At 36.3% G+C, this 26158-nt stretch overlaps 2 protein-coding genes across 12 annotated transcripts; one reads left to right on the top strand and one right to left on the bottom strand.

Annotated features, from left to right (window-relative positions):
* Positions 3101-7735, top strand: LOC109707433 (subtilisin-like protease SBT2.4). Its single transcript, XM_020228676.1, has 8 exons — positions 3101-3380; positions 3856-4247; positions 4671-4766; positions 4862-4931; positions 5351-5633; positions 6022-6353; positions 6631-7177; positions 7276-7735. The coding sequence occupies exons 1-8, from the start codon at positions 3159-3161 to the stop codon at positions 7686-7688; spliced, it is 2355 nt and encodes a 784-aa protein (XP_020084265.1). The 5' UTR covers positions 3101-3158; the 3' UTR covers positions 7689-7735.
* On the bottom strand, positions 7405-25255 carry LOC109707569 (actin-related protein 9). 11 transcript variants are annotated; one of them, XM_020228940.1, is made up of 21 exons: positions 25172-25255; positions 24941-25013; positions 24564-24682; positions 24388-24447; positions 24226-24291; positions 24008-24110; positions 23428-23633; positions 19460-19580; positions 18426-18490; positions 15903-15992; positions 15712-15762; positions 13788-13919; positions 12954-13040; positions 11969-12039; positions 11691-11887; positions 11566-11609; positions 11438-11487; positions 10841-10886; positions 10389-10439; positions 9014-9160; positions 7405-7538 (listed from the first exon to the last, which is right to left on the bottom strand). In XM_020228940.1, the coding sequence occupies exons 1-20, from the start codon at positions 25172-25174 to the stop codon at positions 9014-9016; spliced, it is 1782 nt and encodes a 593-aa protein (XP_020084529.1). In that variant the 5' UTR covers positions 25175-25255; the 3' UTR covers positions 7405-7538. The 11 variants fall into 11 exon arrangements, with proteins under 11 accessions (XP_020084529.1, XP_020084526.1, XP_020084525.1 ...); XM_020228937.1 differs by lacking the exon at positions 7405-7538 and adding an exon at positions 7972-8369 and having other exon boundaries at positions 9000-9160; XM_020228936.1 differs by lacking the exon at positions 7405-7538 and adding an exon at positions 7972-8385.

The raw sequence follows: 26158 nt of genomic DNA, 5'->3' as shown, positions 1-26158 counted from the left end.
GGCAAAAAATTGAAATTTGATATGGAAAAATAAAACTTTCACAAAAAATAAAAAAAAATTATGCTACTATACTATCGATAGTACCAAACGCTTGATACTATCGAGTTTTCCGGCTGTTTGATAAAAGGATGCGCGATTAAGATGATAGTGGTAAGGTTGAGTGGATGATTGGTTGAATAGTTTAATCTGACGAATGGAATAATCAAATGGCAGATCTAACGATGAAAAACTCGATAGTACTAAAAGGTTAATACTATCAATAGTATAGTAGCTGGACTCAGATAAATAAGGGAAAAATTTATTGTCTTACCTAGCTTTCCTTTATGAGGCAGTTGCTTAGATAACCCTGAAAAATTTAGATTTTTTATTGAGCCCTTTTGAAAAGCTAATATTAAAAATACTTTTTTAACGTTCTAAGTTATTTCAAATATACTTTTATAGTTAAATTTTGTTAGTAAACGGTTAGAAACAATCGTTATCTCTATACAATTACTTTTATACCCTTCCAAATATATATACTTCTATCGTCATCGACTTTTTTTATCTGTCATTAAGTTAGTGGCAAAAAAAAATATTTTGATTTTTTGTCTTTTTAAATATATCATCATCAGTTTTTTTTATTTGTCCTTAAGTTAGGGACAAAAGATATATTTTAACTTTTTTTAATGATGATAAAAATTTAATTCGGATTTAATCCGAGATGACTTAACGAATACTAACAACAATATTATTTTTGAATAACAGAAAAATATACGAGTGGTAAATTTGAAATAAAAAAAGTAGAGATATATAAGATATTTCAAAAGTTTTGAGGAGTATATTAAATACTATCCCTTACTATATTATTCTATAATTTAATAAGTTATATAAATATAAACAAATGTAATATTTATGTATAAATTATTATTTTATTTCAAGAAAATAAGGTAAGAGTATGATAAATTGAGTTTAACAGTATTTTTAAGATTAAATATTTTGAATACATTTTTATTAGGGTGCGTTTGATTCGCGCTATCTTTTAAATCAGTACTAAGGTGTCGAGATTCGACTGATAATTAAATAAATTGGCTCAAAAATATATTTTTTATCTCACCCGTGATACCGATAAGTAGGCGACCCTGCTGCTTCTATTGGCTAAGGATTTGGTGAAAGGCTCTCCGTAGCTGTAGATTGCATTTGAATGGAAAACGGAACGACGAATCATTAATTCAATAGGATTTTGATTATTCTTGGAGTGAACAACTGAAGAACATAGAATTTTGAGATAGAATTTTAATTAAAGGAGGGGAGGAAGAGATGTTTGTAAGAGAAGATTTTGGATGATTTACTTGAAAACGGACGAGTCCGGAATTTAAAGTCGGAATGGGACATAAATGGATTGGGTCATATTCCCATTCCACAATGAAATGGGAATCAAAATTCGATTCCTTCGTAACAAACAACTACTAGCAGAATTAATGAATTTCATTTCGATTCCAGAATCTAAATTCAGTGAACCACATTCTTATTGGAAGCGTGATTTTATTTGATACTTGTTGTTAGAAGTGATATTTGCTTTGATAGCAATTGTTGAAACAGGTTTTCACGTTAATATCGATTATATAACTCAGGATTTAAAACTGAATAAAATAATATGGAGAAGATACATTGAAAAAAGAAGAAGATAACTAAGCTAATACATTAAAAAGTATCTAAGCACACTCTGGACGACACACTTGGCCTTATACGGTCATGTCTACTGTGGTCGATTCATCTAATTAACTCACGTCTAGCTATATATAGCTATAAAGTCATAATAGATGACAAATCCAACTTTTACTTTGGATAATTACAAATGCTACTCTAATTACATAAACTTTTAAATATAATCAATATATAATTTGGATAAACTCTATCTCTAACTAAATTTTAGATTAAGTTAGAGATTACTATTTCCAACAATTCCCAAACCATTTTTTTATTTTTCAATTGGGGTCTCTAACCATTTATTTTTGTCAATCGAGTCCGCAATCTCAATAAATCAACTCAATTATGTCCCCAAGGATGGTTCAAAATTATGTTCTAACAGTAAAATTAATTTACAATTACTAGTTTCTAATCTTTGCAAAACTTAGTCAATTTGACTAACAACAACTTAACGAAAAAAGAAAATAGAGGATTGGACAACTCAAACCGTTACTAAACTAACCAATGATATACATGACATAACAATAAAGAACCATAGTTTCATGTTAACCATGTGATTCCACCATCTTTTTGCATGGTTTAAGGATTAATTTGAGCTCCTATACATATATATACATATATTCATAAACTAGCTCCCTAAATTTGTTCACCACAATGAAGATCACAAACCAACTAGTTCTTCATTTCCTCCACCTCAAAACTCCGCGATCTTTCGCTCTTCTTCTTCTTCTTCTCCTTCGCATTCTCATCGCATTCGAGTTCGTTAAACCTAGTTCCTTCGAGAAGCAAGACATCTATCTTGTTCTAGTTGAAAGAGAAGGCGTCGCCTTTCGCCGAGAGATCTCAACACCTAATCCACAAGAAATGCTCAACCCTAATAGGTAATTTATAACGAGAATACGTAAACTTTAATTTGCCCCCTCCTGTAGTTTGACTCATGTTTCACTTTACTATCATGTGGTTCAAAAAGTTGTATTTAACTATTATATAGTTTTATCTTTATTTTCATCTAAAAAATCTATTTTCGGATAAGATCAAAGTAAAACATTTTTATAATTACAAGTGCAAAATTTTGAACAACATGAGTAGTTCACTCTTAATAAATTAAGACATATAACATTTATAGTGTAATTTTAATTGAGATATTTATTTAAGGTAAATTGGAGAAAACCATTGTATTACTTTGAAATATTATAGCCTAAGTAGAAGATTTCATTGCTTTACTTCCTTCAACAATGTTCCATTATAATTATAGTTCATGAACCATTAGAGCACAAGTGTGATTTTTAAAAATTTAGAGGGCCAATGTGAAAATTTTAATATTAACAGAGACCTCTATGAAATTTTAATCCATAGAATGAGATCTTGTTTATGTAGTAAAATACATTATCCAATGCTAACTTTTGAACTATCAATCAATTGCTGTGAAAGAAATTCTCCGAGTATCGTCGACAAAAGATTCATCAAACAACATGCTCATGCATCGAAACAACCCCGTAATGTATAATCACATTGACATTTTCAATTCGGTGTACGCTTGTGCATGCAGCGAACAATATCGAACCCAAAAAAAGCGTGTAGTGGAATCTCACACCGAACTTCTTCGAAAAAATCTTGATTCTGGGACTTACAGCAAACTCTGCAGCTTTCACCACATTGTCAATGGCTTCGCAATTCGCACATCTGCATCTCAGGTGAACCACATGATTTGAGAACAGGAATTACATAGGAATCATTACCACGGCGAAACTGTCACATCCATCATCCGAATCTTAAAGCTCTGTCGGTGGTCAAGATAAGAGCTGGCAATCTAGCTTGCTGTTCGCGAGCCAGCTCGTGTTCGACACGAAATGAGGTCAAGATCGATTGCTTGTTTAACAAAACAAGTCGAGAACGAGCTGGAGTCAGCTCGCTCATGTCCAGCTATTTAGATTTTAGGTTCTATAAAGAGAGCAATATTTTTGAATTTTAGTTATTAGATTAAGATTCTAGTTTTCTAATTTTCTTTCAGCTTTTTACCTAATAGTAAGGATGACAATCTAACTTATTGTTCGCGAGCCAGCTCGTATTCGGCTCGTTAATAACAAACTCACTCGTGATCAGCTCGTTGACAGCCCTAGTCAAGATCAATTGTTATATGTATATAAGTTGGCTATGACATTGACTTAGGCAAAGAGACTTGGAATGGCTCCTGAAGTGCTTAAGATAGAGAAAGATAGAAGAACAAAGCTAATGACCACATACACACCACACTTGCTGGACTTGCCTAGAGGTGTATGGGCTCAAGAAGGCGGAGCAGAGCACGCCGGGGAAGGGATGGTCATCGGAGTTATCGACACAGGCATCAATCCCTCGCATCCAAGCTTCGCGTACAGTCCCTCGAGTTCAAGCCAGAGTGAACCATTCTTGGTTGGTGTTTGTGAGACTGGTGCGCAATTTCCAGTCGGTTCGTGTAATGATAAGATACTGTCGGCTCGGTACTTCGCGGCGGGGGCAGCTGCAGTTCTTCCTCTCGATCCTTCGCGAGATTTGTCGCCTTTTGATGGTGTTGGACATGGCAGGTTATATCTATAGCTTCTTATGTTGTGCATGGTTTTCTTCTTATTGCACCACATTTTGGTTCGTTTACGACAGACCTGCAGCATGAGCAGAGTTTTCATTGCACGTACAATCCGTCAGAACACAAGCATTCTGTTTCAACTATCAATTTATATAATTCTTGAACTTCTCAGTTTGATATTGGAGAACTATTCAGGGGTGCAATTTACTTGAATTTCGTAAATGCTGATGCGGTCAAATTTTCAAATTTGAGGACCAAATGAAACTCGAGTTGGAAGTTCAGGGACTAGTAGTGCATGAAATTGATAGAGATATTAAGGACTAACTAAAGCATCTTAATAGTTAGTGTTCCCTAGTAGTGTGCAATTAAACTTAAACTACATTTGAAGAGATGAACTAATCGAAGCGAGGATCCTCGCATGCAGTCATGTGGCTTCGATCGCGGCAGGGAACTGGCAAGTCCCTGTGATTGTAGACGGTGCCATGTACGGGTTTGCGAGCGGAATGGCGCCTCGAGCAAGGCAAGACCACAGCTGCAGTTCAAATACGAATATCTCATGAAATTACTATTAAGTGATCACTAAGTTTGTGTAGCACTCTGTGTGTTTTTGAACAGGCTCAGAGTATACAAGGCCATGTATCCTGCAGGAGGAACTACTGCTGATCTTGTTTCAGCAATTGACCAAGTAAGCTTAATCATTGGTTTGGTGCAGTACTCCATTTAAAAGAAGACCCTTTTACTTCTTTTCCCCCCCCTGGAAAAGTAAAATTTTACTTTGTTGAGAATTGAATGACATTTTGAACTAAATGATGCGGCATACATTGTGTAAAATGCTAGACAGACAGTAACTCTATTCAGAACAAAAAGCAAGGACTTTTCATCCAGAATTTTCAGAAACAAGTGAAATTTTGAGAACAAACCAATACGTAATGTAATTCTCCAAAAGTTTGAGAAATACTCGCATGTATTATCCTACTACTTACCGAGATTAGGTCAAATACGACACTCTTCGGCTTAGATCAGGCTGAATTTGATCAGGTCTATTTAGCAGTAATCGAAACAACTGAATCAAGTTTCACTTGTTAGCTATACTGAAATTTGCAGGCGGCTCAAGATAGGGTGGATGTTCTAGTACTTTCCATTGGACCAGATGAGCCCCCAGTGGACACCATAACTTTCATGAGTGTGCTTGACATCTCCTTGCTTTTAGCAAGAAGAGCTGGCATGTTTGTGGCTCAAGCTGCAGGAAACAAGGGACCAGGAGAAGCCTCTGTTGTTTCTTTTAGCCCTTGGGTGGTGGGAGTTGGTGCTGGCACTACTGGAAGAAGTTATAGCCCTGTGCTTGTCCTGGGAAGTGGCCTCCAAATTCAGGGTGTTGGCTTGTCAGGCAAGTCCAAATACCAAAAGAGCTTTTTTAGCGAGCGCCTGAAGAGCACTCGTTAAGCACTATTAATTAATACAGTTAATATATAATACGAAAGGTAGAAAATAAGATTATCTTAGTGTTCCATAAGGTTTTTCTCCCAATCAACCTACTTATTCCATGTTACTAAAATGCTTGGTTTGCTCTTCTTCAATAATAATTTTGACTGAAGAGGAGCATAAGCCAAAGGCTCAATATAAAAGCTTTTGACTAGAGGAAAATCTTGAATGGGCTTCTGCTCCGACAAACACTATCTTTAATTTGAAACTTCTACTTTTTATATTCAATCTGAAGGGAATGAAAGTATACTAACAAGAAATGCTATCTTTTCTTTGCTCGAAACAATTAACAGTACCAACTCCTGGAGATGGGATTTTCCAATTCAGGCTGGTCTCAGCTAGGGATGCAGCAGCAGCAAATCTAAGCAGCCCGACGGACGCCGAAGAATGCCAGCACCCGGAGGCGCTGCAGCCTGCAAAAGTGCTTGGCGGCATCGTTATCTGCTCGTTCTTGCAGGGCTTCTTGAATGGCACGTCGACAGTCACCGCCATCCTCGACACAGCGAATACTCTCGGATTCCTCGGTTTCATTCTCGTCGCTAGTGCTTTGTATGGAGACTTTATCGCGCAACCCCTCCCCTTCCCCATTCCGGGCATTATGATCCCTCGCATAACTGATGCGAAGGTCAGTATGATTTATAGATCTCATTCTGTATAAGTATTTTTTGAGTAGAGCTATTCAAGTTGTAACTTTTTCAAACATTAGAAGCTCAAGTTGTAACTTTTTCAAACATTAGACGCTCTAAACAGCTGATCATTGAATCAAAAGCAAAAGTTTCAAACTAAGCTTCTTAGCCCGAGACGTTTTCTTGGTTAGATAAGTGACTGCTGCTTCTCGGAGCAGAGAAATCGTGTTACAAACGAGAATTAAATTTTCTTTTATATACTAAATGACTTACTAGGCTCTCTGGGAGTACTACGAGAATCAAACATCCTGGGACGTAAAAGGTGCGATAGTCGGCAACCATGCAAGTGCAGCAATCAAAGAAGGAAGAGTCCCGACCTTCGCCGGGTCAACACAAGCACCCGTCGTCGCCCGATTCTCGTCTAGAGGGCCCGACATCTTGGACTGGGAGTTGCATCCGGCCGATGTGCTGAAACCGGACATACTCGCCCCCGGCCAGCAGATATGGGCAGCATGGAGCCCGATCAGCGCAGCCGACCCGATTCTCTCCGGCCATCGCTTTGCGCTGCTGTCGGGCACAAGCATGGCGGCGCCGCACGTCGGCGGAGTCGCGGCACTTATCAAGCAGTTGCATCCATCATGGACGCCATCGATGATAGCCTCTGCTCTATTGACCACCGCAAATAAGCATAGCAATGCCGGCAGGCCGATCATGGCAGAAGGCGCAGAGCTGTACTCGGTGCATCTTGCCACACCATTCGACTACGGTGCTGGATTTATAAATCCGGTGAAAGCGCTTGATCCAGGACTAGTTCTTCCAGCAGGTAACAATTTGTATTGTAGAGAGGCCACCTCCAATTTGTATCATCTATTCTGACATTGAACTGTAAATTAACTGAAAATACTTCTATATCTCCCATAGAATTTGGAGACTACATGGGCTTCTTGTGCTCATTGCCCAACCTTACTCCAGGCGTCGTCCGCGCCGCCACCGGAGCAGCATGCAAAGCTTCACTCGCTTCGCCGACGAATCTAAACCTTCCGTCGATCACAATATCAAATCTAAGAGGATCACCGTCAGTTCGCCGCGTGGTGAAGAACGTCGCCAACAAATCGGAGACGTACTCGTGCTCCGTGATCTCGCCGGAGGGGGTGGAAGTTAGTGTGCAGCCACCATCATTCAACCTAGCTCCACAAGGAACACAAAATTTGGAGATTAGGTTAAATGTGACTAGGGCATCAAACACATTTAGTTTTGGTGAGATTGTTCTCACTGGGAGTTTTGATCACATTGTAAGGCTGACATTGGCAGTGCTACCAACAGCAGTCATATAGGATAAGACCATGTCTATGATCAAATATGATTTGGCATATTATAAAATGTAACACTATTTAAACATAAGTGATATATATACAGAAAAGTACAATGAGTCTCTCTCTGCTAGCAAAACAAAACCATGTTAAACTGATTCATGCTATTTTCTGATAAAATATTGCGAACTTTAACAGTGTAAGCGTTATAACTAAAATAGTTCCAATGAACAGAATCAAAAGCTTTGGATTAGAATTTCTACTTTACCAGAAATGATTGCTGAAAGCAAAGGCAGTAGTCACAGTGGAGGCAAAGAGGCCCATAGCCACTCCCACGTCCCAACTTTATTTTATATTCACTCGGTTTCACAAACAATTTTTTGATTCGAGGTACTCAGAACAGTTCATGAAAGAGACTAAAAGTTTCATCAAAAATACCAAATAAACAAAACTTTCTCCAAAAAGAATTCATTTATCATTATCACTTCCATCAGTTCATGACATATTTACAATGATCACAATACAACTTCATATATCCTAAGTTATTTGCAGCCTCGATCTTAGTACTCGTTCTGTTCTACAAGCCCATCTAGTAGCAGGCCCAACCTACGCGTTTTAACAAATTGGGAAAGCTTCACCGTGCTTCATACGGTCGACGGTTTTGCAACTGTACCAGTTACTTATCTCTATTGAACTCTCGCTGTCCTGTATCATGCATCATCTGTGAGCACGCATACATAATTCTAGTAAACTGCAAGATGTAAGATAGCTCTATCGAAAGCAACAACAGTGTTCACTTCAACTGACAGTCAATGTGTTTCAAGCTGAGGTAAATATTTGGGTGCCAAAATACGGCTATAACACTTGCAACAAGACTAAGAGAAACAAAATCAAGCATTGAATATTCTTTCTTGATCAATTAAGCCAGAATTCCAGCAGGATTGACAATATTGGTCATCGTATATATCTATCAAGTTCTTTTTCTTAGCCTTCTCAACCTCGGACAACTTCAATGTGGTTTACTGGTTTTGCAACATTCCATGCATTGAATAATCATTTCATTATTCCCTTTCTTTGATTTTTTTATAAAGATTAAACCTGTGAAGGGGACATTTAAAATTATAACTGATTTAGGACAAAATACAGTTTGATGGGACCATTGAGTAATCATTTCACATTATTGTAATGTTCATTCAAAGTTATGACTTTTTATCCAAGATTTTAGAAGAATAATAATACACCACTTTTTTTTTTCCAGGCAAAGAGTATCAAAGCAGATAACAGTAAGCACTTAAGGCATGCTGTAATCAAAGTAAATTCCTTTTTGAAGCTCACCATTTGCAAATTACCTATTGGGTGTTGTAATAGCACATTGCTTGAGCCTGGAGAAAATAAGAATCCTTGTACTTTCTGCCACTTCCAATGTGGACCCCGTTTCTTATCCAGTCCTCCCTATGGATCCAAGCATCTCGGCCGAAATCAAGTATGCCAAGAATCTAACAACGAGAAAAAGTTCTTTTCTATGGAAAAAGAAATGTAATACCACTTATCGACAACTTGCTAATACAAAGATATACAGATTTGCACCATTCATAAACATATGAACTGATTTTCCACCAAAAGGATATTGCATAACACATCTGAGTATCTATATTGTGTAGTCGACAGAAACCTTAGGATATTGATCAGCTGCAGTAAAAATTAATGAGATGTGCAAATAGGGCAACAAGTAAAAGACAGAAACCGTCCCGGGTATATTGTTGCACTTTACTGGCCTAGATAATCAAAACCTAAAGATAACCCCCTCCATTTGTTAGAAAACCTACATAGTAGCTTCCTACAAAAGAGGGTAAGGTATTACCATCCTATTATTGTAGGATCATCCCTAGATTTCAGTTCCAGAGCAGAGTATGATGCATATCACAATATATCCAAGGCAGTTCTGTATTTTAGCTTTAAAACAAATTGATAGAGTATTGGAATACCACCATTGTAGTCAATCAAGCATAGAATTCTGCCGTTTGCAGTTGTTTTCACTAAACATTACGTTGATATTCTATCTATGTTACCATTTCACAGTTCCTACACAAGAGTGTAAGATATTACCATCCTATTATGGTAGGATCATTCTTTGATTTCAGTTATAGAGCAGCAGAGTGTAATGCATATCGCAATAAATCCAACGCTGTTTTCCGTATTTTATCTTAAACAAATAGAGAGGTTATTGGATCACTACCATTCCAGTCATCCGAGCACAGAATTCTGCCATTTGACAGTTGTTTTTATTATTAAACATTACTTTGATATTTTATATATTTTACCATTTCACAGTTATCCAAGCATATAATTCAAAAGCCATTTTGACATTTAAATTCTAATAGGTAACTATATTATTGCTAACTCCAAAATTGTTGATATTTTTGTTTTAAAGAACAGTGAAAGCTAGAAGGAAGCAGCACTTGAACTCTTTCAAGTTTAGATTGTCTGTTCACTAGTAATAGAAATTAATAACATGCTGACCTTCTACATACGATAGGTTTCTCCATTTCCAAGTAATAAGATCAATGTAGCATAAGTATTTACTCAAGGTAGTGCAAAATTTATTCAAGAATTTCAAAAACATGCCGACATAAACACCATAAAAAGAGATCCATTGTGCATTTGCATATCCAAGGTAACATTAAGGTTACTAAGAAAAATAATGGGGAGGATAAAATAACTTACTGCTCCCCCTTTCCAAGGCACAAATGATGGATCACTTCTTGATTGAAGTACCTATTACAAGTACATAAAAAATCAACTACCTTTAACTGATGAATATAATAAAGTCAGGATTTGACTTAGATATTCCGCAATGCTACATGCATTTCAACAAAAGAGCACCTTAAAATTACACAAGGTATAGAATCAAATCTTACAAAATGAAAAATTTTCCTCTTAAATTGTTGAGTATGAGCCACATAAGTAATTTTCAGCTGGAGAATGCAAAATTAAGATGCTTCGCTAAATTTTTCCCTTCAGTATTAGTAGTGAAATTTCCTATTGTAAAAATAAACCTAAGACAAATCAGTTGCAAAATGCAAGATTTTCTTTGAAGCATCTCCAAGCAATATAGAAAGGCATTAACCCAAGAGCAGTTCAATTCCTGCAATAGTATTTTGTAGGAAGAAACTAACCTCAACTGTATCTATTGCTTCAGTAGAAGGAATGGCATGCAAAACCCTGAACGAAGAAGCAAAGTTCTTAGAATCCAGGACCAAGGAGTTCATTACAGATACAGAAAGAACGAAAAAGAATAAATCATCATCACCCAAGTCTTCTGCAGTATGTAAGCTTTAGAAAAAGCATTTGTGGAAAATTTTGACCGCCACTTAAACCAGCTAAGCTGATGTCAAACCAATAAACATTTGTATATGATTTCAAGCTAAACATAGAGAAGCAAAGGGGATTGGCATAAAACCTACTATAACAATATGTGGTTATATAGTTTTTGATACAACTGAAATTTTCAAGATCAATTAAGAATTTTTCTCCTGTTTAATAATGATATGACACAAAAAACTTACGAAATTAATTTTCAGTGAATCAGAATATAATCCTTGGACTGAAATGAAACCAAGATTTTACTTGCCGTAGGACAAAACATGTCAACCCACACTGATCAGCACGGCTAGCATAGATATCCATGAATAAAACTATACATAACCTGTTCACAAAAAAAGTGAACTCCCTAGTCTATCTCCTATCCAAAAAAGGAAAAAAAAAGTACAAACCTATCTTCCACCGCTGCAACAAGACCAGATGTCGAAGCTACGCCACCAATCTGCAAAACAGATCAATAAGGTCTTTTCAAATGTGTCGAATCATATAAAAGCATACTCAAATCTACTGTACACCTCACCAGCTGTATGCTACAGAACAGTTTCCTTTGAAGGTCAATACGCCCTAATTCAATATAAGTCAGAATTAATCATGTCAAAGCTGATAATAATACACAATAAAGAAAGATAGTAGGAGAAATATTACCTGTTGAAAGAATACTATTTGTAATTGCTTCTGCAAGGCCAAGTTTCTCATCCTTCTTCAATCTCCGAGGAAAAATGTGATAGTCCCACATGTTAAGTCCACCATTACCACTGGGATAAAAGCTATCTGGCATGTCAGGCCTCCTAGGGAACTCCATATGCCAAGTCTCTTCAAGCATATCCTCATTGTCCTGAAACCTGGCAACAATGAAAACGATGACTGATTATTAAATAATTATCCATTTGCCAGATTACAACAATAGCCAAATCACATCTCACCAAGAGCGGGGAGGAGGTGGGTATTCTTCCGGGACAAAGAGTGTTGGGTAGAAAAGACCCATAGGAGGAACCTACATGAATTATGACAAGATACTTAAAAAGTAAATTCATAGTATAAATATTTTCTGCAAAGAAATCAACATTAGCAGTGTGTGCATTAATGAAGCAGTAAATCATCTCCCATGATATTTCTAAATTGCTTTCAGCAATATAATAATATAGATAATTTAATTCATGGTTGGCATCAATGCATTGCTAGAAGAACATTTCCTTCACTCGAATTAATACATTATATATCGTTGAAACTTAACTGCTATAGGAGTCGTGCCATATCTTGCACAGCTATGTAAAGATTGCACACTTATGCTTTCTTTATAAGCAATTGAGCATCATCCAGTCATATTTCTGAGTGTCACCAAATTCACCTCTACATATTGAACTTACAATGATATTTCGATGTGGTCATTAAACTGATGAACTAGAGAAAATTTTCTGTTACTATCCAACTCCAGATGGCCTTAAGATTTCCTGATGGAGAGATGACATGCCATTCTAAAATCAGATTCAATATCATCCTTCTAAGCACATAACTTATTTGCTGCATCATGAAGGATCACTGTAAGATAGTCCTGAAGATGACATGGCAGCTGAGCCTGCTGCTACATCATCATTCAGTTAGGAAAGTTAAACATTCTTGACAGCTGGAACCAATTGTAACAGAAATTGAAATTCAGTACAACGATGGCAGGAAATTGAAGTTTGGTGTCCTGAGAGCAAACGATTCAAGTGACCAATGAAGCAAATTACACACATAATTAGCTTTTCATGATTAAAGGATGGTAATTAAATTAGGCATGCTAAATTGACCCCAAACAAACAAACAAACAAATAAACAAACAAACAAAATGCTACTTTTACACTGTTTAAGAAAGAATATTACGCTAAATATGAGAATAAAATGTGCAGTTTTATAAAGGAGCATTACATTGAGGGCTGATAGCCTTGTCTTATGTGAGGCAACATGTTCTTGATCAAACGAATTAACTACAGCAACAGCATCAAATTCTCCTTCCTACAAAAAATATCCAGACAAGGAGGTTAATCTTATACAGAAAAAAAGAGATTTGTGAAACATATACAGATGTCAGCGCATAATAACAAAGCTAGATTTTAATAGAAGTAGAAGAAAGTATAAATTTGAAGCAAAAATTTGCAGTAAATTTCATGACAATTATAAAATCAGGAAAAGAGAAGTTCAAACCAACACAAAAGTTTGAATGTCAATCTAAAAGACAGTGTAGACTAAACAATTGACTACATTATAACTCGACTGAAGCTTCGAAGCAAAAATTGAAAACCTAACAACACAGTCAACCAATTCATCGAATCCACTACTCAAATCCTAAAATTTAACTCAACTGCACCAGGTTTAGATAAATATCACATCAGTAAGATGAATGAATTTCCAGATATCTTGGTTTGAACTATAATAAAGGACTATAGACAGTCAAAAAGATCGTGTACTCTATTTTGCACCCTAAAATTTTTTTAAAAAAAATTAACAAAAAAACTTGCAGGTATTTAGGCTCATAGATGCACGCATATGCATAAGTTCTAGTATGTTGGATCATTATAAGTTTAGTTGGAAAATAGAACTCATTCTTAAGGGACAAAGAATGATAAAGGCAGTTATGAAAAACAATATCACAAGATATGAACTGATCATCTAAGAAAAATAACCATCAGATGTCATGAATCACAATCTACATGAAATGCATATAGACACGCAATCTAAATCACACTGGTGTACAACACTCACTCTGATCTGACAATATGATTCTTTTAACTTATTGAGCATTAACATATCAACAGGCTTATTCATTGGATTGGTATGAACAGGCGGCCAAGTTTGATGATGCTGTTGAATCCATAGCAGGCATCTTGAGATGTCCTACAGGAAATAGATAAAACATTTAGCTTGAAGTTTTATATAATTAGGTTACAAAGAAAAATAAACTAAGAAGAATTATGCAACGAGTCATGCAAAGAAGACTGTGGATTAGTACATATACATAATGTTTGACCAAGAGATCGACAGATGTAGGTATTTCATGCTCATCCGACTGTCAAACAGGATGCCTGATGTAAGCAGCAATCACAGACTTATTATCATCAATAATTTATTGTGCAAGTAACAAACTAACTCTTCCTGATGAGCCGTGGGCAGTCCACAAAATTAATCCCATTTCCCAATGAAAGAAACTTATTTAATCCAATTTCTGAATGCAGTTCATCAAGAAGATGACCGACTCACCTTTGGCTCATCGAAAAACAATAGAGATTCCCATTATGGCAGGACAATATTATAGCTCTTAGATTTCTTTCCCTTGGCTTAACAGCAACCCCTCAGTAAACTGACACTGCCATAACTTTATCCTAATTAAACTTCCATAGGATACAAAATTGTTTGAAGAACTAAAGCCACTTGAAATTAAGTATCAAGAAAGTAGTTTAGAACTTTGTTTCCCTTTTGAACTACAACGACAAAATGCTGTCCAGATAGAGATGATGATAAAGTTATTCGAACAAGGTTGAATACCTCTAATATAGGGTTTTAATTGAGGATTATCGAGCACATAGCCGGTATCGAGACCACTTTTTCCTCTTTTCAATGTAATGTTGACCAATTCTTGTTCAATATATCAACTTGACAAAGGAAATGCATCAAGAAATAGTTACCCACAGTGAGAACTAGTAGCGGCATAATAAGCAAATTGCTAATCCCGAAGGTAACATGAAGGCTCTACTCTAAATCCTTCACATTTTATGTTACTTTTTGATGAACGTAATAGTGTCCACCAAAACAATGCCCGTTGGATTATTCCATTGCATAAAATTTATCTTAGTAGGTAAAATCAGGAAAAAAATATATATAGTTGGAAACAATACAGACAAATTTCGGATAAGGAGGTCCAACTTTCAAGGCAATATGCTTAGAAGGAGAAGAGTCGACAAATATTCAAAAATATTCAAGGCTATGGCCTCCTTAAAAATAGGCATTCCAAACATATGGGGTCAAATATTCCAACTGACAGGTAAATTCACAGAATTGTCGCATTGGTTATTGAACAAAATGTAGAACCAGTAGGAAACAACACACTCATGGAATAAGTGTAACTAAGATAAGGATTTTATGGTCGATTGTAGTTACATAAAATTACGATTACAAAGGAAAGCATTCATCCATGAAAAGAGAGATGCTACAGCCAAATGAAAGGTAGAGATATGCATGTCCCCCTGGCAGATGATATGATAAAAAACAGTGAGAGGCCCAACATGACATGGTTAGAAATGAATAGAAAAGATTCGCCCAAGATTGTTTTAGGAGAAGAAATAGATGAAAACATGATTAACTTGTGAATGAATATTTACATGAAAGATCTCATATACTTTTCAGACTTCACATGGCCAACAGACTTAGAATGGAGTGAAGTCTGACTATCGATGAGCTGAGCTGACCAGGATTTGGTCCGTTGAAATATAGTAAATATGGATAAAAGTACGATCCTTCAAATTTCATCCTAGTTAAAAGTTTCACTATGTCATTAACTAGTCTAACAGAAAATAATATGTAGTAAACGTTAAAAAAAAAACTCTCAGAATTAGTACAAAACAAAGGAGAAAAAACTCTCAGAATGAGTAGTACAAAACAAAGGAGGTGAAAAGCAAGAGTAATCAAGTACCTCTCCACCATATGGCAGATTGACATTTGTAGAAGGCAAAGCCACCCCGTCCTGAACATTAGAATAAACATCAATTTAAGGCAAACACAGCATGTACTATTTCCATTTGTAACTGATTCAAACTGCCATCTTTATGATGATAAGATAAAAAATTATGAAATTGAAACTTCAGTTCAAACTAGGAACCCTACCTCAATGCATATTACAGATGTAACCTGAGCGCCAATGTTCACAACACATGCCGTGGATAATCCATTACCAAATGCAGCAGCAAGACCTTCCTGAAAGATAAATTGGTTTAAATTCAACATCATGAGAAAGAATCTTAGCATCTTCGGCAGAAAAATATAATACTCCCAGCAAAATGACATCAAATTATATGAGATTCTTGTTGAGAGTTAAAATACAAGAAAGATTGACCAGGGCCCTTTCTATAGACTAAAAACCAGTAAGAGTCTTATAGTAGCTATATCAATAAAAAATTAATCAGAATGTCGAAGTTAAAAGTGTAAATGTTCTAAAAAAGTAGAAATTATTGGATGCAAAGCTAACCTAAAAGGGATGGCAACCCTCCTTTTTTGAGATGCTACACATGCTTATCATGTATTTGTTCAATGATAATTAGATGACATGTATTAAGTAGGCCAAGAAAAAGTAAAGTTACTCCAGTGCATTTTTAGAAGGTCCATGTTAGGGCTTTTATCATTTGAAAAAAACTTAAATCTCTAACCAAACTGATGCATTTTGGTCAATTTTTGACAGTTAATGCACAGTCATGGTTCACTATGCATTGAGAAAGATTATTTTTCAAGTGTTCTAGTACTGTTCTTCAAAACATTAAAACATATTCCAAATATAACATTTTTATTTTGCACAAATGAATTCAATATATTTGCAAGTAGAATGTTTCAACTGTAAGTGTTTGATACAGATATAATGGTCATAGTGCTTAACAATTTTTGCAATTCTGCGACAGAGAGATAAGCTAGTCATAAGCTGACAAAGTACTTACCGCTGGCATGTTATGGACATTTTTTTAGCTTTTTATTATCAAATTGTTTATAATAGCTTTCTTTTCCATTGAAAGAAAACGAATAGTACTTCAAAATACAAAGATTATAGTGGAGGGAGAAGATGGAATTCCACAGTAAGCATTAAAACAACATTAACATCTGTTTAGTTACTAGAGCAATCTAAGCAATGAAACACATAACTAAGGTGCTTTTCAACAGAGCCTCCTTTATTTTTCCCCGTCTATCAAGTTATGCATCCAATTCAATCATCCTCAACTCTGCTGACCATTCAACTTACGGGATAACAAAATGTGGAAAAATACTTCTCCAAGTCATTACCGGACAATTAAATAAGGTCCCACTTTCCCATCTTCAGCTGCTTTTCATTTACTCTTCCTACACAAAAGCCAAAGTCACAGTCATTGCAATCATATTCACTCTCTAAAATACTTCTCCCCACGATTTGGCTCATGACCCCTAAATCATAATGCAAACATAAATTTTGGTTGAACTTAAACTGATAACTCAAGATCCATCACTCCCATCTCGTCAGCTCTACTAAACATTCAACTTACGGGAAAACAAAATATGTGAATACTTCTCCAACTCATTACTGGACAATTAAATAAGTCCCAATTCACCCATCTTCAGCTCCTTTTCATTTACTCTTCCTACACAAAAGCCAATGTCACAGTCATTGCAATTATATTCACTCTCTAAAATACTTCTCCCCATGATTTGGCTCATGACCTACACCTAAATCATAATGCAAACATAAATTTTGGTGGAACATAAACTGAAAACTCAAGATCCATCACTCCCATCTTAACTATACTCTTCTCAATATAGTTTTTCATAGGGCTTTTTTTGCAAATAGTCCCTTCACAAAATTTTATTTTAAAATTGGCCCTGTCAAAAATTTATTTGCAAAAATGGTCCTGCCCCTGCCACGCAAGCGCCACGTCAGCGCCACGCGGGCGGGGCAGGAGTTTAAGTTGAACACGGTGAATGGTTCACCGTGTCCAATACAAATATCATATTGGACACGGTGAACCATTCACCGTGTTCAACTTAAACTCCTGCCCCGCCCGCGTGGCGCTGACGTGGCGCTTGCGTGGCAGGGGCAGGTCCATTTTTGCAAATAAATTTTTAACAGGACCAATTTTAAAATAAAATTTTATCAGGGGGCTATTTGCAAACAAAGCCCTTTTTCATATCTCCATCTATCTTGTCTCCTCCACTGATATGGGTCTAGTGATTCTGGAGTTCTTGTGTCTCAGTAAATAATATATTCCAGTAATTTGGATGCAGTGAAAACATAGTCAGAGATGGCATGGTTATGTGCAATAAATACATTATAAGGCTCAATGGTACGTAGTATGTACTTGCCTTTTGTTCTTGAAGTAAAGCATTCAAAGTAACCATGTTTCCTTCCCAATTCAAAGGGATTGAATAGTACTACTTGCCCCTCAAATTTGATTATTTGCACACATATCTTAGTATGGCATATCTATTTCAACTTGCGTACCAAATAGAACATTAAAAGCTGGCAGTTTAAATACAAAGAACAAAAATAATCTTTCTAGATTTGCATTCTAGAATATTTTACACCCATAGATGTCTTAAAAGTAATTTCTTAGGACTGATTAGAAAGTACAGTCATGTGAATGATTGAGTTAAAGGAGTACAGGGATCGCGTACCTGATGTACTACTGCTGTGCTGAACCTTAAATCACGCAACACGATAGAGAGCATTTCCTTGATTTCTGTCAGAATATAATTAAAATCTTGAATATGTTGAAAATATGTTTGACTTTCTAGATTAGGAGGTACTCGAGTTAAAACACTAAGTATTTGCAGCCCTTCAGTAAGCAATAAACACAATGCGGATACCTTACCCAGAAATGCACAGTATATTAGTGAAAAAGTGCCTCGATATTGAAAATGTCTCACAATTGAAAGAAGCAATGTAGGTATAATAAGCACTGAGATCCACATAAGATCATAATTCATACCAATCTACTTTGGTCCAAAATCCTTACTGACAGGATTTCATTACACTGTATAGCATAAATCATAGCAAAATCGTCAATTGACAAGGACAAAAAAAACAAGTTAATCTATATGATATTAATATACTGTTATACGTACCAACCTGCTAATATAACAGTATGTATATTGATATTGATAATGTTTAATATTTCTTTCATTCATTGATACACGAGAAAATCTATCCACTTAAAGCATAAATTACTACTATTGAGCATTTGTGAAGGAAGCCCAGTAAAGTAGAAGGGAGGAATTTGGCATTCTCCGCCACTTCAGCCCAAACCAAAGAGCAAACAACCTTTAAAAAGTCAACTGTTGACCAAGACCAAAACAGTCTAAAAATCAACAAAGGAAAACAAAGTGGATCCGTCAAACATGTCTTCTAGCCATTGACATATCAGATATCAAACTTCATTGAGACATAAACGGATAAATATAAACTAATACTTCAGTATGCTGATCCTCTGGTGAAGTTTCCCCAACCAGAAGATCTTCAAGAACTATAAGCTTTCACTTTTGACTAATGGACTTTGCATTCATATCAGTAACATACCAAATGTAAAATTATAAACAGAAGAAAAATGAGAAAGATTGAAATTTAACATTAAACAAAAAACTTCAAATAAAGTAACATAAAGGGTATACAACATGAAGAAAAATGATGCTCAAGATTTCAGATATTGTACCACGGCTATCAAATGTCTCTGGCAAAACAAGAATAGCAGAATACAAATTTCTGTCAGCCAGTTGAATTTTCAATTTTTCGACCAATATCCAGTTCCAAATAGCAGAGAGATCTTCACAAACCTGCAAGACAAAGCAATATCTTCCTGCATTATAGATCTTACGGACACACAGTAATAATTAGCTTTTTAAAAAGAATTACTCGTTGGTGATGTTACAGTAGCCATTTCATTTTACCCTCCCTCAACTCTCTTATATCCAAGGATTCCTTGTGCCACCAGCACGACATGTGCTGCTCTACCAGCAGCACGGGACGGCACGGCACGGCGGCACAGGGCGTGCCAATTATAATTTTATAATAGCTAGTTGGTGATGTTACATTAGCCATTTCTCCTTCCCATTACCGTCCCTCAACTCTCTCATATCCAAGGATTCCTTGTGCCACCAGCACAACATGTGCCGTTGTACCAGCAGCATGGCACGGCGGCATGGATCGTGCCAACGTTGGTGTGCCGCCCCTGTTCTAGTGGCACGCTACTAGAAAACCGGGAAGCATTGGAACGCATTTTTAAATTAAATTTTCATGAAAAAATAGCTTTTTAGATTGTTTTAATATCTCTAATAGCAATAAAATGGCTCAGATGTTATATCTCACAAAAAATAGTAAAAGTAGAGTCATAAAGATCTTGATAACTAAAAAAATCATTTTACATATATTATGAAAGTATGTACATGAATACAAAATTGAAGTTATAATTAGGTTAAAATTTATAGAAAAACATTACAACAGGTAAATTCACTACAATCTAAAATGATAAAAAATATTTAGGGAGATATTATTTGTATTTTTTTTTCACTAAAAGTTGGTGTCATTATGCAGTTGAAGTCACTAATTGCAATATATGGTAGTAGATGGACAAGAACTATATATTTCGAGTACGGAGAACATTTCTAAAACCTTTCACCTCAAAAAAACTTAAAAGAGATATCTTAAACTCAAAAAATAAAAATAAAAATACATAGTTGATACAGCATCAACATGATCCTGTCCCACATGCCGGCACGACCTCGGCATAGTACAGCAAGGTGCGGCATGTAGAATCCTTGCTTATATCAAAAGTAGCTATTCAGTCAAGTACTTACTATTTACTATTTCATTACTCCTTTTTTGGCTTTAATCACAATCAATCTTTCTACCCATATGTCCCATCGTTTAATCACAAAATTCCCATGAATAGACATAAGTTAAAACTAACTTTACATGATATTTGAATAACTTATAAAACTTAAATCTCTACTTTTAGCATCATTCATTCTTAGGGCCCATTTGGTATCTATCGGTAACTAACGCTTTGGGCAAAAAGGAGCTTGGGGTGAAAGCATATAGAGATATGCTTCTTTGTTTTTGGGTGGGACAGCAGAAATTAATTCTTAACCAACTCATTATGATATGCACAATGTAATATTATTTATAGTTACAAACAAACTATTTTTTCTTCATAGTATCTCACCGCACGCAATGCAATTTTCTGCAATCCCAAACGAAGCCTTATGTGCTATAGAACATTACATTTGCTCGTAAATGGACATCAGTCCTGGCAATTTACATTTGTTGCAGCCTTCTGTTACAAGACTAAAGCTTCAGAACCATGAATTTAAAAAGCCCAAGAAGAGCAAAACTTGATTAACTCATTACTACTACTTGAGCACACTGCCAATCATCTGAAAACCAAAACGGACCAAACAGTGGACTAGGTTAAAAAGCAAGTTGACCTAATGTCGGTTCAATAAAATAAAAATACTCAAAAGTGTCAGACATCTAGTTCAAGATTTTAGATGTTACTAAGAATCGTGTAGAACAAGGATTTAAGTGCCGTGGCACGGGGTCGTGCCGGAAACTTACCGGCACGGTGCGTGCCGAGCCGTGCCGATGCCTGCCGGTCAAAAATATTCTTGTGTGCCGACACATAATAGCATAAAATATTTATTTTCTTTAGCAACAAAATATTCTAACTATTTATTATGTCTTTTTATCACATCTTTTGAACTTTATTGTGGAAATTACTTACTAATTTAAAGAACAGAGAGTTTTGAACTGTGATATCGGCACGGGGTCTGTATCGTGCCGGTATCTTGTTGGCACGGTACGGCACGGTGGATACGGCCCGTACCGACGGGCACTTAAAACTTTGGTGTAGAACATGTTGGGAGTTTCAGATCTCAAGTCCAACGCCGAAAAGGACGTCGGCAAGTCATTATCAGATGCCCGCTGCATAGTACTTCTGGGACTTTGCGTGCCAAATATCAATTTCAGCTTTAAACCACCCAAAACTAGAGGACCTGTTGATTGAACCACAAAACCTGAAAACCAGGTACAACCCCAAGAAAACCAACCAAATTTCATCTTTATTTCTGAAACATATAAATCTAGACCTAAAGTAATTTCTGTATAATGTAACGGGCATAGTTTTTTTTATCACATAGTTGCATGAACTATTTCAGATGCCCTTTCCTTCCATTCTTTAATATAAAGAGTCAAAGTTGTTAAAAGCAATGGTCCAAAAAGTGGTTAATGCAGCTGCATATGCCATTCGGACCAGCATCGCATATGTAATATCGGTGCAGTATGCGGTCGGACCGCATATGCGGCTCATATGCGGCCCCATATGCAGCAAGCGGTCGCATATGCAGCAGCAGATGCGGCAAAGTTTTTCTTTAAGGTGGGATTAAAATATAATATTGAATGGGACTGTCTGATTAATAATTATACATATATGTATGACTATTTTCATAGAAGTTTAATTGATAATAATGCATATAAATGCAATTATCTCTATATAAATATAACCTAACTATCTCTCGTCTTATTTTAGTGGGTATTATTCCAAATGTATCTAATACATATGTTTAAATGCTAATGCATAATTTTGTAGTATGTTAGATGTTATTATAGTAAGTGTTGGACATATCAAGTAATGCAAATGACAATTTATTCAAAAAGTTATTGTTCTTCGTAAAAGTTTAGCATACTACTTTACAGAACATTGATGCTTGTTTGACATTTTTAATAATTTTGCATTGAAATCCTATTTATTATTCTATTTAATAATTAAAAGTAAATTGCTATTTGTTATTTTAGTGATATATGTGTGCGTATGAGGTCCTTTACTTGAAATTACTTATTTTAATTTGCGAATTACCGAGTGGTATTTTTGTTATTTAGCTTTGTTAGGAAGCATTTATATATATGTTTAATGCCTATAAATATTTTATTAATATTTTAATAGATGGACTGTATATGCGTATGCATGTGCCGACATACCGCACATGCACTATGCAGTATGTAACCGCATATATACCACATACCACCTTTTGGAATATTGGTTAAAAGCTAACACGACATACTAGATCATATATCTTTTCCACTTACATGCTTCAACAGTTGATTAACATACATTTTATCTAAGCTGAAACCAATTTCTTCTTTTTTTTGACCTTTCTGTTTGTTACCTTCTAATAGTGCAATGCAGTACTATTTGCAAACCACTATATTTAACTTGACTTATAATTTTTTTTAAAAGAAAAAATATTGTGGATGTCCTCATTTTATTGTAATTAATTGTTATTTTTCTGTTGAAGCATCCAATCACCATTTGGATCCCAGTTGAACCATTGACCTTTCACGTTTGCCCTTCTCCAGTTTGAAACCCAGTTCAGAAAACACTTGCTACACATTACTATGTTTGTAACAAAGTCAGGAATGCAAACTTTGAACACATTCGGAAACTATTATTATGTTGTACTGTCGAAGGAAAAAAAAAAAAGAAGAAAAAAGCATCCCCAACTAAATACAAAGTCCAACAACATAATCATAAGCTACCCTTTTTAGACCATCAATTTGCCAAAGGTAGGTGAAGTACATAGTGAAGTAAATCATATATATGCACTTTGCAGTCAGATGCAAGCATACCTGTTGTGAAGAGTAATGGTGAGAAATATTAAAGTGGCCTCGCCTCAGGGGACGCCTCACGCAGTATGGTGCAGTAGGGGGGATTTTCAGAGCTTCTTCTCCCATTATAAATTCCTTAAACTTGCATTCGTCAGTATGAGGACCTTTACCACGAGTTCCTGCACTATCCAGGGAATCCTTTTCACCAGCATTGTGTTCTGACCTTTCTGAGAGATCAATTAGATGATTAGCAACATAAACCCACAAACGAAATATAATGCTAATTTAGCAATTACTGGCAGCAATCACCAAAATTAAAAATTCAAATTAGAGTTGGATCACCAAAAGTACATTGCTTCAGAACGAAAACACCACCAAAATACCACCATTCAAACAAAGATAAGCATTACCAGAGGAAGCATGAATAACAATCATTCGTGTGAGGTAAATAATCAGCCTTTTCCAACAATCAACAAATTAGAAGCAACAATGCAAGGCAACTATGGAGATGGCATAATAAAAATCAAGGAATTAGACAAAAGGAGAGGGAAAAAAAAAATCTCATTGAACAGATATGACCGAAAAAATGGTTTTACAGTACCTATTGCTACTGATAACTTAGGATTCTTCTCCATCACATTCGTCCAAGCGAAAGTAGTATCACTTCTACTCTGATGTGGAGCATAACCCTCAACACGTCCAAGCTATAATGAACATAGGCAAGCTTATGCAATCTAAACACCTCCAGTTCACGCTTAAAGTTTGGGAAGTTAAATATCAATGTTGACTAATTGACTCAAATAATTTGGAAGATCATACCTTACGGGGGAATGAGTTGCTTGCTGCTTCTTCATCAAGAAAAGGGATCTTCAATAGAGACGCAATCTAGAAATAAAATGCAAGAGTCATTTTTTTCTGAAATAGAGTTTCCTGTGGTCTGAAAGTCAAGTCAAAAAGAAATATTATAGCTTTCTTCCATACAATGTCATATGCCTTCTCGCGCTCCCTCGTTTGAGTTGCAGTAGCTTGAGTATTAAGCATCTAAGGTCAATCATTAGGGAACAAAAATAAGAAAGAACAAATTTTACAGATAAAACCTAATAGAATTAAACAAAATCGAGGCTTAAAGTTCTATTAATTTCACCGTATTTGATTACCTGGTCCTGTACAGTTCTTCTTGGCCCCTCATCCTGACCCTTCAGATGCCAAGCAACGCAATGCGGTACATTGAACGGCACCTGTTGATGAGCAAATCCTATCCTTACATTCGCCGAACCTTCCACGCAACAAGATTAACCAAAAAGTAAGGGAGGACACTCTTAAAAAAAATAAATAAATAAAATTGCAAGAAACAAGAAAATTTATGAGCATTGCGGCTAAAATTAGCACTACATAACTTTTCTTTGCCAAATGTTGATACATTTCAATCAACAAACTAGCTCGAATCAACAGTATATGCAAAAAAAAAAAAAAAAAAGAGCCTTTAGATCGTTCTTTCGATACAAATTATGAAGAAAAAGTTAGGGTTTGGAACCTGGATTGATGACGACGAGATTGGACCCGCGCTCGGCGGTGAGCTGCGAGGGAACGACGGTTCTGAGGTAATCCTGGGGAGGAAGAGAGGCGCGTTAGGGTTTTGATGTCGAAAAGAAAAGGGCGGAAAACGACAAACTAGGGTTTTGATCTCCATGGGAGCGAAAAGGGGAGGAGCATATTAGGGTTTTGGAGGGGGATTGGGGGGAGAGGGGAGAGAGTGAGAGATCACCATGGCGGAGAGCGCTCGCGCGAACGACGAAACCGAGAGCGAAGGGGTCGCGGTTGGGTAATTCAATCTTAAATTTTAATTAAAATAAAAACTTAGTTTTATTTTTTTTTATTTATTTTATTTTCCAATTTGTATAAAAAATTCACAAATTTTGAGTTTTTGTAAAATTGGATCGCCTTTTTTTAATTTTACAGATTCGATTCAAATTTTTAGCAAACTGTTCAAAATATTCTTATACTTTTTTCTTTTTTTTTTTTTCTTGCGTTCTTTTTTTTTTTCTCGTCGAAGAAGGCGGTGGAGACAGAGGCGGAGGCGGAGGCGGAAACGACCCACCTTGCCTCTGCCCCTCACGCCCACACCCTCGTCCGTGCACCCCCCCGCCCTCCTCGCCTCTGACTCTGCCGAGGCCGCGTCACGACCCTTTTTTTTTTTCTCTTCGACCCTCCTCCACTACCTCCGCGGCGCTCCGTCGGCTCTCTACGACGATAGTGCGGACAGTATCGCGTCCTCTTCCTCCACTTTCGCTCTCCATAGGGATACAAATGGATTCGGGTTGGTGGAGCTCCCGCCTCGATCTGCCCCGAATGGGGCAGTAAACTGGAGAAAATAAACGGATTCGGGGCAAGAAACAAGGCAATTTTTATGATATGAGGCTGATTCGGAGCAGGAAACGGAAAAATTTTTGATCCGCCCCGAAAACCATTTATATATTTCTTTAAAATATCCCTGAAAGTTAATATATTTACAAAAAAACCCAACTATATTTAGCAGCTTAGCTTTCTTTTGCAAAACTCTAACCGCTCCAAATCACAATCCCAAAACTCCTTCTCCCCCAACACGACCGACCGCCGCCCATTTTCTCCCCTTCGCCAGCCGCCGCCCTTTTCCTCGCCTTCGTTGGCCGCCGCCTTTTTCCTCACCTCCGCCGGCCGCCGCCCTGTCCCTCACCGCCGCCGACCGCCGCGCTTTNTGAAAGTTAATATATTT

This window comes from Ananas comosus, linkage group 3 (assembly GCF_001540865.1).
Source record: "Ananas comosus cultivar F153 linkage group 3, ASM154086v1, whole genome shotgun sequence".
Classification (NCBI taxonomy): Eukaryota; Viridiplantae; Streptophyta; class Magnoliopsida; order Poales; family Bromeliaceae; genus Ananas; species Ananas comosus.
The sequence above is the reverse complement of the archived record's forward strand: the minus strand, read 5'-3'. Positions and strand labels throughout refer to the sequence as shown.

Coding starts and splice junctions, on each gene's coding strand:
- LOC109707433 (XM_020228676.1), top strand. CDS start 3,159: ATGCTCATGCATCGAAACAACCCCGTAATGTATAATCACATTGACATT. Junction 4,932..5,350: donor TTGTTTCAGCAATTGACCAA/GTAAGCTTAATC, acceptor TGAAATTTGCAG/GCGGCTCAAGATAGGGTGGA. Junction 6,354..6,630: donor CTCGCATAACTGATGCGAAG/GTCAGTATGATT, acceptor ATGACTTACTAG/GCTCTCTGGGAGTACTACGA.
- LOC109707569 (XM_020228932.1), bottom strand. Junction 24,448..24,563: donor GAAGAACTGTACAGGACCAG/GTAATCAAATAC, acceptor GATTGACCTTAG/ATGCTTAATACTCAAGCTAC. Junction 8,370..8,999: donor CAATAGGTAATTTGCAAATG/GTGAGCTTCAAA, acceptor TGCATGATACAG/GACAGCGAGAGTTCAATAGA.